The following is a 17,473-nucleotide window of genomic DNA, read 5'->3' as shown; positions in this document are numbered from 1 at the left end:
CCAACAGCACAAAGACAGCTGTGCCTCCCCTGGAACAAGGCTGCATTTATCTGCATCCAAAAGGCCACATGGCAACACCAAAAGTGTGTGATATGGCAAGAAACATTTAAGCACCACTAAGCCAGGACTGTTTGAGTAAGTGATGCTTAATCCATGAGTTGCACCAAAAAGGTCTTGAAGGGTAGCAAGTCTCTGGACAACAATCTTAATAACAGAAGGAATAAATAACAAAGAGCTCCATATGCCTGCTGCTTAGAAAACTCACCCTACCTCTCCATCTCTTGGGAATTTAGGAGGAAAAATATCCAACAAACAAACAACAAAAGCCCTGAACAGAATTCTCCAAAGTTTCACTCTAAAGGATGCAAAACCTGACAATAAAACCCTGTTCACCACATAAAACTGCAAGCCTTACCAGGTTAACCAGTCGCCGAAGGCCATCGTGCCTGTCAAAGAGCTCCAGGACAGCACGGAAAGAGAAGCAAATGGAGAAGAACATGGTAGCATGGCAGCAGCCTGAGGCATGGGAGCACTCCATCAGCCATAAGGTGTAGTTTACTACATCTGAAAGCACATTATGGGGGTGCATGCACACCTAGAAAGCAAAAAAACAGTCTTGAGAAGGACTTCAGGCAGATTGTTCAAGAGACTTTGACCAAGGAGAATTAGGGTTCTTTGAGAAACAAACAGAGGACAAGTATCAGTTACTCTCAGTTTGACTTAGGACATCTGAGACATGAGGTAAAGCCTCCCATTTCCAGACCAGTAAAAGAAAGCCCCTCTGATACTAATAAAGGACATGAGGTGGAAATGTAGGATTAGCAAATGGTCCACCCCCAGACATAAACACAAGAAATAAAGCAGCTTAGTGTTGTGTAATTCCAGAGAGTCCTTCTCCATATTACTTCAAGCTATCAAAAAAATGCTTCGCTGGAAGCAAAGAAGGAAGAAAAGTGCCCACTGAAGAAACAAAAATTCTTCTCAGTGTAACAATATCATAAGCTAGGTTGAAGTTCTAGCAAACTTTGGTAGCACTGAAGTCTGGAGGAAATAATGGGATGAAAAGGGCAAGTTAAGTATTGAGAACATGTTGACAAGACAGAGGTCTTCAAGCTAACGTCCTAGAAATAAAAAACCCACACCCTTGAATCAGAACTACTAAATATATCACTATTTATATACTTGTTATTGTTTCTGCACATACCAGAGTCTTCAGCATACATTTACTTTTTAGCTTAGGCCACATTTATTCACAGGTAGAAACAGTAAAAAACTATGAGAAGGGTTGCATTGACAGTAAAGAATTCCTCTTACCCTTTCCATGGCATCCTGATTGTAAGACAAATAATACAAGCACATGGAGACCCCTGTTGCTGCCATGGAAGGACGAGGAATCTCCAGCAACTTTTGCACTCCTCCATGAGCAACAAACTCCGTTGCAAACTTGTTGTGCAGCAGCAATGATGCCAAATGCTAAGGAAGGATAAAAAGCAGATTAGATGGGAATTCTTCAAACTGCAGCAGTTCCATTCCCCACCCCACACAACAGCAAATGGCAGAAAAAATAAGCACTCTGCTTTGTCCACCTTATTTTCTCCTCCCATCATATGTAACTGCAGAATGTAGTACATACCCCAAAGACACAAGCAAAAAAGGCACTATCACTGTGTTTCACACATCTTAAAGAAGAAAGAAAAGTAGAAATACTCAGAAATTATCAAATAGGCTACCTTACATCTTCCGAGTCTTTTCATATTAACTCTCTATTATCACTGCGAAATACTTAAATTTGCATTCACAATTTGCATATGCTATATTCCTGGCAAGAAGAGTTTTCCAAAATTAAGTTTAAAGGCTCTTTTTACAACTGAAGTCTGCAGCTGCACTGAAGTTCACTACACTCTCTGTATTACCAACATCTTGAGAGACAACAGTAAAAAACACAATACACCCCATCCCACTCCCAACTGAAGTAATGTACACTTTTTTGTAGGGAAACTACTCCTTGGGAACAAATTCTCAGACAAATGACACTGAAATGAATAGAAAGATGACACTGGAGGACCAGAGGTAGAGAAGTTAATGTGAAAGATGGAAAGAAGGCACAGAAAAATATAACTTGTGCTGCTGCATTGAAGGATTGGCTTGAAGAAAGCTATTTTGTGTGGGTTTGTACCTCAGGGAGGTAACCTAAAGACTACTCACACAAAACTATTGTATTTAAAACATTAAGCTCAGAGATGTCATGCTTGAGCTTCTGAGAGTAAGATGTTTATGCTTCTTACTCTTCACAAATGTTCCTTGAGATGACAGGCAGTGGAACAACTCAGGAATGCCCTCTAAGGGCAGCAGGAACACAAGCATTTGACAGGAAAAGGAATTTTTATCATCTTCATATAGGCAGATGGATGGTGAAATTAGTGCCACTCCCTAGAAAATTGATTTTTTTTTTTACCCCCTCCCCTCTTTATTTCTTTTTTTGTTTTTAATTTTTAACACTTGAGAGTTACAAGAACAAAACCACAACACATTCAAGTTGAAAGCCTATTCCTATCCCAGGGAATCCTGCAAGATACACAGGTCTAAGGAAGTTGAGCACTTTTTTTTGACACACGTAGCAGATGCATATTGAATGCTTTTACAATGTTTATGGTACATTTTATGCATTATGGCAGTGATTTACCTTAAGGGCTTCAAAAGTGAGCAGCACATCGTTGGTTCGCTTCAAATCAATATAGTACATCATCAGCTCCCTTGATCCCAGTTGCATAAAGATGGGTAGCAGCTGAGAAAAACAAAAATTGGAGACCAGCTGAACATTTCACAGGAAACACAATGTCTGTTTTGGGTTTTTACTCCCTCAAACCCCCATTTTCCCCTATTGGCAGATACCTGTTATGAGAGGTCAGTGGTAACCAGCTCCATCCATAGGAAGGAATAAAGGTTAACAGACCTCTTGTAATACATCTGCTGACTGCAGCAGGGGGCGTGACAGCTGCCACATGGAAATCTTAAGACTCTCCTTCAGGAGGGGCTATGGCAAGTCCACAGAGATACCACCTGGAGATGGGTTCCACTTTCCATCTGTGCAAAGACAACTACCCAACAACCGAACAGAAAAAAAGAGGAGAGCAGGGCAACAAACCAAAACCCTTTGCGTAATTCTTTGTGTAGCAGCTTTCTAGTATTAATTCCTATTTTTATATCCCATTTTTGCTGGCACATGAAGTGACCCAGTCAGCATGCAGGGTATTAGTGGGATAATGGCATCTTTGGCTCACAGAAGCCAGGCACACACGTGCACAGACACACACATAACATGTATCACAAAGCAAAGCAAAACCATGTTTTGCTTTGTTCTATCTCAAATTAAATTAAATCACCTACAAAAAAAAGATTAGAGATAAAAGTGGTCTGCAGGCCTATGCTCACTTGAGTTGTATGATTAAAAAAAAAAAAAAAAAAAAGGAAATGCACTTTTGTAAGTCTCAGACTGCCCAACTACTTTGTCCATTTAAGCATCAATAGCTTTCAAAAGCATCTTCATAACATGGGCACTGCCATTTCCCATCAGAACTAGTTCATAGGTAACACTTAGAATTTCAAGTTCATTACCTCCTCAAATTTTTAGGAGTCTATCACATCCCTCAGAGGACACAAAAAAAATGTCTGTATTTCAAACAAGGTTACTTGCCCAGTGTCATGTAAACAATGACCAAATTTAACAGAAATCAGGAAGAAAATTCCTACTGCCATGCTCCAACTACTAGACCACACACCGGCTACGTTCAGGTTTAAGTATTACCTACAAGGTAATATTCAAACTAATGACTTCATTAATTTGAAAGTCATGAACAACTCAGAAAAGGTTAATCATAGCAGGAAACATCACAGAATGATGTAACACTTCTGCAGGATTTTCCCCACAATACCCCTCATGGTTTTATCGGGAGAATTCAAGCACAGAGTGTTTCCTCCCACCCTCACATGCTCACCTCTTGGTACTCCCCCAAGGGAGTCAGGTACTGAAGAATTAGCCTCTGCTCTATGGCAGGAGTCAAAGGGTAAAGTGTGTAATTAGTGCCAATCACCCACGGGGACATTTCTGACCAGCTGCTGTTGGACAGTTCAACAAACATCCGCTCAGGTTCTGAAGCAGAGAAGCCCAGCTTTTGCTTGGCCTTCCGGAAGCCATCTCTTTCGTGCTGTTTCCCTGATTTGTTTTTCCTCAGTCCCCCATCATCTAGCTTTGTAGCAGAGTTTACTCTGCTACTGGTCTTGTGACTTGAATCAAGATGAAAGGAGATCTCCATATCACCAGAAACTTCCTCTTGCTCTCCATCCACTGCCATCGCCCCATAATCCATATCCACAGCCTCTTCATCCAGAGGCAGCAGAGGATCCGATGGCACTTTCCGAGGACTGGGGCGCTTGTTTTCTTGTTTTGTTGTCATTTCAGTAACCTGTAACTCTCGTAGCCTTCGAAGCACCAAAGCCACCTATTTCATTTTAAAAAAAAAAAAAGCATGAATGAGAATTCATGTCCTGCTTTGGTCAAACATCTCACACTGATCATATTTTTTGTTCATGGTATAACCAACTCCACAGCACTAAGTATCAAGCGTGCTGTAGTGTACATTTGCCCGGAGAAATAAGATTTTCAAAGGGAGTAAGAAAACCCCAGTTCTTTTTGCTACAGCTACTTTCATTCTAGAACATCAGCACCAAGTGTCTTGAATGAGAAAGTAGCAGCTTGAAAGTCATCAAGAGCAGATTATTGGTGCTAACAGAACCACATTCCACCTTCCATCAGTCTTCCACTATCACTCCCCAGCCTAGAATAAGGGCACTGATCCCTTTCAAAGTAGTTTAGATGAACTGCAGTTCCACATAACCTAAGGCCACACTTTTACATTTAAAGGCCTTATTTGTGCATGAATTAGAATTCACCTGTGCGTCACCACGCTTTATGAAGTCCTAGGAGAGAAATTTTCCTATCCCATCTTCTTAAGAAAGTCATCTTAATTGCTGATAAATATCATAGAGAATCAACAAAAAAGCGGTAAAAATTTTACAACTTAAGTAAATGCAATTTCATAGTAAGTTGTCCCCCATGTTGTTTTACATACTGGACAGGAATTTTAAAATGAAAGGTAAGTCACAACTTGCAATAAATTACAGATGTGAAGCTTCTGAAAAGTTTTCTTTAAGGGGCTATGAATACACTTCCCCTCAAAAAGTAGAGTATTTGCCTTCTTAGGTGCCACAGTGGAGACAACTGGTACAACAGAGTGATCAGGCCACATGCCTCACAGCCTCAGCCAGTGTACAGTCAGGGAAGGAAGGACAGCATGAGCTACTGACTTAGAGGTATCAGTAAAACCACTGTAAGACCCACATATTAACTGATTTAATTCTAATTTAGTTCCCAAAAATGACCAAAAAAGTAAAGGCATCTGCCTTCTAAAACAGGCAAGTGATTCAGAGATCATTACCAATTGTGAGTTCTCATCCCTGTAATTTGCAGCAATATCTTGGTTTTCCATAGCTCCTCCTAGCAGTCCTGTTGCATACGTCCTTAGTGGCTGATCAGCCTCTCGCGCCCACTTGAAGAGATTTTCAACTATGCCTTCCTGGAATACAGAAAATAAGAAAGCAATTCCAACAGTTGTATTTCATTTTTAACTTCTCAGTCCCAGTGAAAGCCCCTGTTGGTAACAATTCTTCCTATCTCTAGTAATGACCAGGCTGGATTTCCTACCAATGATATAACAAATCAAAAATATCTGAAACTTGAAAAAGAAACAAGACTAACATTTTAAACTGCATAAAACTATTTTCAGGCACCAGATATTTGGAATCAGGATTTGCACACCTGAAAAAATCTTCTAATGTGGTCAACCTACTGCCTAGGAAGTAGCAAAATACTACAGGTATAAACTGATCAGTTGAAACAACCAAGCCCAAAGCTGCTGCCAGTTTCACTGACACTAAACTCCAGCAATTTAGCAGATTTCAAAGAATCCATGTTCAACTTAGACCAAATAGAATGGAATTAGGCTAAATTTCTTACATTTCACTATAAGTTTACTAGGTCTAAACTGAAAAGTCATTTAAATAAGCAAGCTCCCTGGTGCTCTTTACAATAATGACTAATCACCATCCAAAAGAACAATTTTCAACAGTATTAAATTCTAACATTTGGAGAACAGAGAAATCCATGCACTTTACCAATCTGTACATATGAAAAACTTGATGTTAAATATGGTTAATTTTTTTAATGGTAATGAACTTGGCAGTGTTTGAACACTGCCTGCCAGACAACTTTTCTAACAAAGCTGGGTAAGTGTAAATTAAAACTAAAACAGGTTTTTTTACGCATGAAGAAATTGTGCCTCAGGAGTCAACCTGACTTTCTCCTCACTTCCAGCTCTGGGCCTTCCTTCAGAAAACCCCACTTGTCAAGACACAGAAGTCCAGTGAAGCCCTCCATCACAGTTCCAGATAATCCCCACAAAGCATGAGGAATTTAGACTACCTGCTTATCACTTAGCTGTAATAACACTACCACTCTGCTGTAGCTGGGGATTACTCAGCAAGCCTCCTACAGCAAGTCTTCATGTTCTGCATGGACTGTTCCATTCACAGGCCTATGAAATAACAGTTCACATCCTAACATTCCCCAAAACATCACATCGAGTTCCAGCTCTGTTTGAATCAGTCTTTACCTTACAAGCTGCAAAACACTCAAGATTTCAACAAGCCAACGTCAAAAAGCCCCGAACCATTAGTAAAATGGAATAGATTATCTGCCAGAGACAAGCTTTCAATATGGCTTTTTACTGGTTTCTCTTGTGGGAAGAACTGCTGGAGTGCAAGTTAAAGTACAAGCTTAAAAATCAAGCCTTAGTATAGCTGATACCTTTTCCTGGAAGACAACAGCTGTTTCCAGTCCTGGCATGATATCCAGAAGGAGTCGGCAGGCAGCAGTGTTTAACGGAGGTTCTCTGCTTGTCATCACATAAGCATTCACTAGCTGGAGAAGATGAGGAATTGCACTGGTTTGAAAGTCAACTCTGACCAAAAACAGTGCAGTGAAAGCCTTACAACTCCCACAGCAGCAAAACGATAAAGTATGAAATGTCAGTATGTGAGCCCTGGATCTAAAGCTGACTAACCTTTAACCCACTCCCTCCAGTGCCTCAGAAGCTGAAATTACTTCTCAGAGAAACAGAACTCCCCTCAGAGCTCCTGCTCAATGACTAAATGTCTCTCTTGAACTGATTTGTAAAGACAAATTACTAAAAAAAAAAAAATAAAATTTCAGTTCAGTAATAGTGTAAACATAAAAAGGTAGTGGCTGAAGAATAACATTAAAAATGTGCTTTTTTAACAGCATATGTTTGCCTATAGCCACCAGTTTAAGCCAGAAAGCAACATGGAAGCAACCTACCAGAATCCTTACAGCAATATGTACCAATACAGGTGCTTTCAGGGACGTGAGGGTAAAAAAAGTTCTAGCTATTAACACGTTGAGGGTACAGCAATGCAAGAGGAAAGCCAGACTCTTGCCTCTCAATCCTCTGGGTCTTCTAAAGCTGACATCCTCCATTTCTCTTACAGGCAGTCCAGCATTTTCAAGTAGTCAAAGACAAGGCAGTGTAAGCAGTGGTTTTAATTTCCACTACATAAATTAGCTATATTTTTAAACTTCGTGTTAGAGGAGCTATATTTTCTCTAAAGAGACTGATAAACACTAAGAACTAACTCAGCTGTTACTACACATACTCCAGCACTCCTGAACTGCCCTTTCCTTGAGTCACTTTAACAGTGGCAAATGAGTTGCACTTAAACCCATTTTAAAAACCAGTGCTATGGGAACAAGACTCCCTATGCTAGTAAAACAAATATTAAGCAAGTACTGGGGTTAACCAGCACAGAGAAAACAAAAACTGTAAGAAGGAACTGAGGAACTGACAGATACAGCTCTCTCTCAGAGTAAACCTACCGCATTCATGAAATCATCGTTCTTGAAAAGTATCCTTAGTAAGTGACCAAGCATACACTCTGGGTCTGCTCGACCTGCAAGAGAAACAGGAACAGACTTCTTTATCTGCCTCAAGATCTCAAGATTAATACTCAACTGCTATCTTCATATTGATTGTGGAATACTCGAGTTAGCAGGACCTTCCTCAGAAGGAAGGTTACAGAAGAAATCATATTAATTGTTCACTGATCTAGCATCTTTTCTGTTATCTCCCTAGAATGCCTGCTAGTCCAAGGGCAACACACTTTAGTGGCCCAGTAGTGCTGTCGTTTTCATTGACTGAAGATGCAGATGCCACACAAACTGTTTCAGCAACTTGGAAATAAATCTCAGAAAAAAAAATAATCTAAGGATAACAAGATAAAAAGCATCAGTAGTAAATTCAACATAATCTGAGAAAGACTGTCTCCTCTGTCCACCTAACACCCACTACTTCACACTTGCTAATATGAAAACACATACCAGTATGTATTTTTTCTGACCAGTCAGCCTCTGAAACACTGTCAAAACCCAGGGCTTCAACATCTTGCAGCAAACACCAGAACTGCCAGAGAGCAGCACTACAGAGCACAATTATGAGACCTTGATCAGCAGTGGCCACGTTCAGGCTGAAAACTGCTTACTCTTCCATGTGAATTACCAGGTATCAATTGTGACAGAGTTGGTGCAGCTGAAATCCTTTGGGACATCTTACCTGGGTGTCGGTCATCAAATGGGTCTGGATCCCCTTTGCGGTACTCCTCAGTCTCCTTCTCAATCAGCTCAGACATTCTGCAGAAGGAAACAACATCAAGAGAGTAGAATTCACACTTAAGTCTTTTCCTAGTACACAGCTCCTCACTACCTGAGTATTATAAACCAGATCACCAACTTTCATTTGAACAGTGTGCAGTGCAACCAGAGGATTTCAGACTGTTCACAACAGAAGGGTGAGGGAACAGATTTCCCTCCAGTATCTCATCCCCTGCACCATGCTCCAAAACACAACGAATCCATCTCAGCACTCCAGTGATGCACAAGCATTACCCTATACAGGAGCAAGTACCATTTATTTACTCGTATTAGAGTCCTGCTGATGTTCTGTGACACATACTGCAGAGAACTAGAGCAAATAAAGGCCTTGAGCAGTAATTCTCACCATCAGTGTTCTGCAGTAGAGTAAGTCCTGAACAGGTGACCTAGTCCTTCCTATTCAGTCTGTGCAGGGGCAGCATTTCAAACTGCCTACACATTTTTCTGTGTATTAAATTTTAATAATATCACATTAAAAATACTTAATATTTAATAAAGTACTGTGTGATCTGTCTTCAGCTTATCCCTGCAGCCCCACTGAAGCTCAACTTTTTAGCATGTGTCAGATACCACAATAGGCAAGACAAGAAGAAACTCAGCCAGCTCCCTTCACTGACCTTCAAAATACATTAAATGCTCCTCTGTGTCAGAAAAAAACCCTGGATGTTGTTTTGAAGTTATGCCTTCCCCTAAACTGATACGCAGCCTCAACAGACACAAGAAATTCTACACTATAATTGATTTAGAATGAATGAATGGTATTTTTTTTTAATAAAATCAAGACGAGGGACATTATCTCATAGTCAACCAATAACTAACCCCACAGTCATCCCTTGCCTTTCTCCACAGAATGTTACAGCAGAAATATATGCAGTTTGAGCTGAAATAAAGAGCAATATCAAAAAAAACATTAGCTAAATAAACTTTACTTCCTGGTATAAAACCTTATTTCCTCCTGCCTACTGAGAGCTAGAGTGGGGTGCACAATCTGTGTGCAGTACAGCATTTTAAAACAAGGTCTAATACCCCAGGATACTGATCTAGGCAGAGTTTATTATAGGTGAGGGAAAACTGATGGAAGGCTGCAGTAATCTCTGGAAAAATATTTGTCTTCTGTGAGAGATTTCCTTTGAAGAATGCCACTGACTTCTACTCCATTCCTGTTACTTTCCAGAATATCACCTGTGTTTCCAGGGACAATTAGAGCCAAAAACACTCTTAGTCCTGCCTCTCTGTGTGAGCTACACTAACTTGCCAGTGGACAGAGGATGACACTATGAAGCCTGCCCAGACTGTAAGAACAGCAAATTAGCTCATCAGGAATGAGCAAAGAACTTCCCTGCTTGTCTGTGATCTGACAATTACCTTTCAGCAAACTGTTTATCCTGGGGGGTTCCAGTATTTACTTTTAGTAAGCCTGAACATGAAAAGATGCAAACTGTGTCCCTAGCTAACAGGTGGCACAGCTTGAGCTTTCATGAATTTTTGGCAAGTGCAAGTTACTTATATACTCTCCTGCCAGCTCCTCATTTTTTTTCCCATGAGAACTAATAGCTTGAGGGGTGCCTGCTGACAGACAACTGGGAAAATGGGGAGCTGAGAAGCTGAACCCTACACTTGTGAGGTCTTTTTAGGTGACAATCAGCACTTTGATTCTGTGCCAGAGAGGACTGACAAGCAGCATGGAAAGTGAGCATAACATTCTCATCAGTCCATCCTGCTTAGGTAGGCAGCCAAACAGCGTGCCAGATGAAGCTGCTGAGTGTTTTCAGGGACAACAACATTACCATAGCCTAGATGAAACAGGCATGTCAATCACCAATTATGCATTTTTTGGGACAATTAGTCACAATCGTTTGGCCAAATAAAAAAGCTCTGCCTCTTTAAAACTGACTTCTAAAATGAAAAGAAAAAAAACGGAGGCCAAGCTTGCTTATAATACCCTTCTTTTAACTAATGAATACAAAGGTGGTTTGTGAGGCAACTTGGATGAATCAATCTAGATCAACAGTTTTGTCAATTCTTAGCTGAAGTGGCAGGGGAGTCAAATAACTAACAAAGCTCACTGGTGCCTTGTAACATAGGCACGTGGTACACAAGGCTTTTACAGAAGCCAACTAACAAAACCACAAAACTTTTATTCAGGTTTCAAGACTTTCTTCACTTGGCATTTTATTGGTTCTCAAGCCACTTCAGAGTTTGCAGATGGAAGCTCAGTTTTATATGGAAGTAAGGGTTCCTTCCCCACATTTCTGACTATTTTGGGTTTTTTTTTTCTCAGGTTTGTTTGGTTGTTCGTTTGTTTTTCCTTACAATAGTCTTTACAATCATCTTTGGAAAGTTAGTCAGATCCTCATTTTCACCTGCCATAAACAGAGCTCACCCTGGGGATGGGGAAAGAAGGGGCAGTGGTATGTCAACTATGCAAGGCTCCCACAAATACAGATGGCATAATATAAAGCCATCCTAGCATTGCTCTATGCCATTATTTGGCATTAATGGCCAACCTGAGCCTTTACAATAGATTGCAAAGGTGTAAGATGCTCTAGCATCCCACAGCACAACACACTTGGTTTGTGCAGCTGAAGTATAATGTTAAGCTGCTGATTTATTCCCTTTATGAAAGAAGCTCTTGGGATGCAAGATGTGACTCCTGGGATTTACCAGAATGGTTGAACATAACTTGCAGAGAGACTATGAACTAATGTTCTTGCAGGACAATTTACTTTAAAAAAAAACAACCAACAACCATATATATTAAACATCTGTTGTTTGTTGATGCACCTATCCAAGCAATTTCTTCAGTTCATAACTTCTGATACTCCAGAGTCTGTAAACCCAGAAAACTAGTTTATTTGGCAGTGACAATTCAGCTGTGGCCTCCAAGCCACATTTGCTGTTCTTGTTATTGCTGCTGAAACACTCACTAGTGCACTCTCACATATGCTGCCTCAGCATCACATTTAACAGGGCCCTCTCCACACAGGGAAATTTCCTCCCATTTAGCCCAGAAGGCAGAAAGAAGTACAGAAATGTCACTCACTAACAAGTGTGACCACAGCTTTCTCTGCCTTAAGTCCAAAACACTATGCAAGGGCAACACTCCTCCTCAGGACACCAGCTATGGCAAGCTTCAGTTGGTGAGAAATCCAAGCATCTCTTCCAGCAAATTCTTTTAAACCTAAGCTGTACCTGAAACCTTCCAGAGCAACCAGACACATGCCTTTCATTGCTAGCCAATGCACTGTAAATCCAACTTCTGACAAAGCCAGCAGATCCCTTATCTACCTTAAATAAGTGTGCATTATGTCCACTAATGCCAAAATCCCCAAGCTTTCACCATCCATAACCACTTTGTCTGATGCCTGATGACTTTGGAGAATTAAAAGAGTTAACAGACTTGGCTGAGCATAAATAATGTAGGGAACTCAAGGTGCTGAGGAGGAGCAAGAAGTGCCAGACTGCTATAAACCCAAGAAAAGACATGTGTAATTCAAGTTCCTCTGCACTTCTTAGAATACATTAAACTTCTGCCATTTATACCTATAAGAAAAAGTCTTGAAAGAGCACATATGTTCCCCTCAGGACATAAGTCAGACAATGCACAAAAATACACCAGAACATCTTACGATTTTCAAGAGGCCTGTTCATTTTGAAGTGTTTAGGATTGTCTTTCTGCTGTTCATCTCCCTCTTCTGTGCTGCTATTTTTAAAGCATAGTAAGAACAGCAGAAAACTGTGGCCACGAGATGAGGCACAGCACAGGTCTGTGCAAGGAAGCTCCTCCAGACTCCTGTTATTTCCATCCAGATGCACTGACCTGTCTGACCACCACTGATGGAACGACATTCTTGTAGCTTTCTATCCTGATCAATGTATGACAAGCTTCAGGTTGAGTTACCTCAGCAATCTAATGATACGTCTTATTTCTATTCTTTCAGAAAACTAATATCATGCTTTAGAGACAGTCTGCATGAGACTTCTGAAATTCAAATTTCTTACCAAAAATCGTGTGTATTTAAAAATCACACTCATAGCTGAACTTCCAGATCAAAGAAAATCAAACACAGGCAATCATCTATGTAAAAACCTCAAGCAAAAAACTGGTAAATGCTGCTGTTAAGTAACTTCGGATGCATAGATTTAGGAATTTATTTACAGATCTTACCTGGTGAGAATAGGGACCATGTCTTGCCCGCTGCCATGTTCTTTCTCCCATTGCTCAAGCAAAGCAGTGAGCTCAGCCTTGGAGTCCACATGCCCAGATCCTGAAGTCATGGCTGAGCCTGAAGTGGAGGTAACAACAAAAATCAAAAAGTCATATTAAAAGTCATATGGAAGAGACAAGGAAATACTCAGCAACATGGAGTGGGAAAGAGAAGATCAAATGACAGAATAGTGCTGAACTTCCCTTTGAAAGCTGCAAGTTTCTTTTTGGTCCTTTGCCTGAAGAATAAAGAACATGCACAGATTTTGAACACAAGTCTTAACTTGTGTATGACAACCCTGACCATGATGCACACCTAACCACACTGGAGCTTTCTACAACTCTACCCCAATTCCATCAGCAGACCTGAGCTAGTCCTTTGCTGTTGCTCGGGGATTTACTCAAGAAACAACCAAGCCAAGGCAGCAAGATTATGATCAGTGTCATTATTCCAGTTTAACACCCTCCAGACAGCAGTGAAAGTGCCAAGAATCTTATTAGCTTCACACTGCCAAGGAGGCAGAAAGCAGGGGCACTGAGCTGCTGTGGGCAGTGGAAGGAGCACCAAGAGTGGCAGCTGGGAAACAGAGCAGGTCTCTGCACCACTGATAGTTTGAGATTTCCAAGAACAGACAGGGACTCTAGGAAGGAGGAAGAATGATCACAGGAGGGACCACTGAATCAATTACTTCAGGTTTATCAGCCTTTACTTGTGAGACAGCAGCTGACAGAAAATTTATCTTCCCATCCTCAAAAGTGAGATGCCCCTACAGTACAGAGTGACTTGATAAGGTGCCATTTAATGAAGGGAACTAGCACTCTAGAGACTGCTGAAGGCTCTAAATTCCCAGGTGCCAATTTCTGTCAGTCTGGTAACAGTCTACTAGAAATACTAGCAGACCAAACTAGAACACAATCTGTCTCAAAACACTGCCATGCCCTTAGTTTCCAATCTGACAGACTGTGATTGCTGGGAAGAGTTGTAACTTCTGGAGAAAGGAACACTCAGTCCTAATATACAAATTAAATTCAACATGTATCAGAGATGGGGGGGTTGGGGGGGGGAAGGCAAGCCAGGGCAGAAATCAAAGCAAAAGAAATTCCTTCATATTCAAACATACACAAAAAATTTCTGCACTTCATTAGCCATAATGTGACCAATACCCATCTGCCAGGCAATTAAATATCTATTCATCATAATTGATCCAGAGGAAGAACTTCCCAAAACAATCATAAATAGAGATGTGTTTAAGACAGTGACATACACATCACTTGAGGAACAAGGCAAATGACAGACTATAAAGGGAACCACAGGTCACATAGATTACAGAAGAATTTACAGCCCAAGTTCATTCTGAAAAACATCACCAAGTTTAACTGAGTGCTGGATACATCTGACTTGCTTAAAACCTTTTCTCCCTCAGTGAACAAACAACACTACAGCTCTACCTCCTGTATCACAGGTGCTTCTGAATTTCAGGTATTGTGACCCATTAGTTAAATGGGAGACAAGAAGCAAAGATCACCAGGCTGAAGATGAAACCGGCAGAAATTGCCTAAAAATCATCACCCAAAGATTATGGAAAAACAAACCTGTGACTACAAGTAACCCAGCCTGAAGAACATAATTTTGATAAGCACTGTAGGAAATGAGTGTGTGCTAACAAAAAAACTACCTAAGCATAAAGAATGATGATGCTTTTTAAATGACAAGTAATTATGATTTTATCCAGACCATTCATTATTCATTCATCACAGAACTAGACTGGGAAATTTGATGCAAATGCATAAATTGCTTGGGAAAAAAAACCCTGCCTAAATGCTGGCAACAGAACATAATGAGATTGTACACACACAACCCAAAACACCTTTGAAAAGAAAAAGTATTCCAAGCTCGTAAGGCTCTATTCCCTTTTTCATTAACTGAACAACACTTGCCAGCAGCACTTCTGAGCTTTCAAATATCACAGACAAATCTACTCTGAGCCTCAGAATTCAACTGCTGTGATGGCATCTGCAGTCAACCATTGCAGGCATCTCCACCTTCATTCTATACCCTGGAGACACAGAAAAAAGTGCCTTGTGACCCCAGAGCCTGTACAAGACCTGTAGAGGATCTCAGGCCTCCTGATGAAGAGCTTAATTCCCTTAAAAAACCCTATTTATTCCAGCTAAAAAAGAGGAAAGGTCCAGCACTACCTGCAACAGGTTCAAAAAAGTTCCAGTTAGGAAGACCTCAGGAGGTGCTCACATTGTCCCCTGGGACACCCAGCACGATACCATAAATAAGTGAAAACAGAAAAATTCCAGGTGTCCCTAAAACCCAGAGTATTACCTCACTTAAAGCACATTATAGATAAAAATAATTGGTACTGACACGCAAGATATAAAAGTGCCACCCTTTCTATAGGTACACAGCAATGAAATTAAAAAATCTCACCAAGGCAGCTCATCTATTTCAAAAACTTATACCTCCCAACATACCCAAATAAATTTAACTATTCTACATGGCACTAAAAAGAGCAGCAAAACAAGAATCATCTCAAAGCATCTACTTCTACAGTTCTCATATTAATACATGTCAGCAGTAATATGTATGTGGATGGATGGAACATCATGGTAGGTGAACGACTGAATACAAGAACCAAAGCAATTCCTACTGCACCCACTTTATTCAAGGATCCCATCCCATCCCATCTTAAATCCAAGTGAAGAATTCTGCAGAGAGGGGCAGCATCACAAACACTGGGAACCGAGCTGTGCCTGTCAGAAATACATGCAGCCTGTTGGAGGGGAAGGCCCTGTGGGAGCAGCTCTGGCCTTTACTAGCTCCCTTGGACAAGTTGCTGAACAAATTCAATCTTAAATTGCTCTCCAGGAACAGCTCCCTCACTGTGGATTTAAATCTGGGCAGAGGGTGCTTTAATATTTTTAATTTTGAAAGTACCTTGCTACAAATTTAAGTGAGAATATCTAATAAGCTAAGGAATGGAATATTTTTTCCAAACACTACTGTTGTCAATATATGTTGGAGACAACAGAACTCATGTAACAGAACATTTAGCACTTACTGAAAGCATTTGACTTTGAAAGACCAATCTTTACAACCTTAACTATGACTGTGAACACTCCCATGAAAATCCACACATGCATGTTTCAGCACACATATTGCTTTCACAGGAGACACTGCTTAGCATTCCACTACCCTAGCAAAGGTTGTGTGAGCATTTCCCTCTTCTGAACTTGGATGTACAAACTTGATAGAAAAGGGAAACCCACAGAAACATTCAGACACAGATCCTCAGAAGTATTCACATGGTTTTGAGACCTCAGACATCTTACTGCTTGAGTCACTTAGCCAGACACCTCTGAACAACGAGGAAATACAAGTCCCACTGACCTCTAACTGCAAACCTTGGTAAGGGCACAGTGCAGTTCAAGCACTTCAGCTTCACCCTCTCATTCCTCAACATATTTGAGCATCACATCAAGTGCAACATCACTACACGTCATTCACTTACTAATTTTGTGTTGTGTTCATGAAAAGGATTATGAGGTTCCAGACACACTGACTTCAATGCAGACTTGCACTTTTAAGTATGAAACCTCCCAGGTGAAAATAAATCTATTAATAAAATCTGCAAATTACCAGTTTGGTTACTTGGGTACAAGCACAAAATCCATACCTCAACAATTCAAATGGCAAACGAAAGAATCACTGAACAAAAATCACACCTTAAGAAACAAAATATACATTTTAACCAACAAAAATTACCAGAAGATTTGCACAGTCACATGTATAAAGCCAACTCAAATTCTAATAACTACATTTTGATAACCAATAGCTTAAATAACAGTTTCATGTTGTTCCTAAGCATGGTTCTGAGTATGACTGAAAATACGCTGTAGATGAAAACTCTAATATAATAATACAATCCCATGAGGGAAAACTAAGAACCCATTAACTGTAATCCAGCTAAATACACAGCAAGGAGATCAGCAAATCTGTATATGTATCTGTAATACTTTTCTATATTTATATTTTAACATTAAGAATTCTTGACTTTTTTTTTAAAAATAAAAACTTCTCCCTCTTATCACAACGATGCTTCAAATGGATGAGATATCAGACAGCTATTTGCCTCAACCTGTTGAGTCTGAAAGAGCCACACCAAAGCTAATGGTCAAATCATAATGAACTGACAACACTGAAGTTCATTTGTGGACTAAAGTGTGCCACAAACTAACAAAATCTCCACAATCTACAGAGAATAAAACCATGTTTTGGTGCCATGTGTCAGTGAAGCTCTGAGTGAAGTCCCTGTTCATTCTGCTTCCCACTTTCACCCCTAAGAGAACTCCAATTTGCTGGTACTACAGAACATATCCCTAATATTGCTTTAAATAATGGTTTTTTTTAAATTATG

At 40.3% G+C, this 17,473-nt stretch overlaps 1 protein-coding gene across 5 annotated transcripts in view; it reads right to left on the bottom strand.

Annotated features, from left to right (window-relative positions):
* The window catches only part of DCAF1 (DDB1 and CUL4 associated factor 1), a 53,113-nt gene that overhangs the window by 29,686 nt on the left and 5,954 nt on the right, over positions 1–17,473 (bottom strand). For all 5 annotated transcript variants that reach the window (XM_071755599.1, XM_071755602.1, XM_071755598.1 and 2 more), the window contains exons 2-10: positions 13,008–13,125; positions 8,742–8,818; positions 8,009–8,082; positions 6,923–7,036; positions 5,496–5,633; positions 3,996–4,499; positions 2,684–2,785; positions 1,315–1,473; positions 416–595 (exon numbers count right to left, since the gene is read on the bottom strand). In XM_071755599.1, coding sequence (XP_071611700.1) covers positions 416–595; positions 1,315–1,473; positions 2,684–2,785; positions 3,996–4,499; positions 5,496–5,633; positions 6,923–7,036; positions 8,009–8,082; positions 8,742–8,818; positions 13,008–13,125 — 1,466 coding nt within the window. The remainder of the gene's footprint in view (positions 1–415; positions 596–1,314; positions 1,474–2,683; positions 2,786–3,995; positions 4,500–5,495; positions 5,634–6,922; positions 7,037–8,008; positions 8,083–8,741; positions 8,819–13,007; positions 13,126–17,473) is intronic.

Source organism: Heliangelus exortis, chromosome 12 (genome assembly GCF_036169615.1).
Source record: "Heliangelus exortis chromosome 12, bHelExo1.hap1, whole genome shotgun sequence".
Lineage (NCBI taxonomy): Eukaryota > Metazoa > Chordata > Aves > Apodiformes > Trochilidae > Heliangelus > Heliangelus exortis.
Note: the sequence above shows the minus strand (reverse complement) of the source record. Positions and strands in the feature narration are given on the sequence as shown.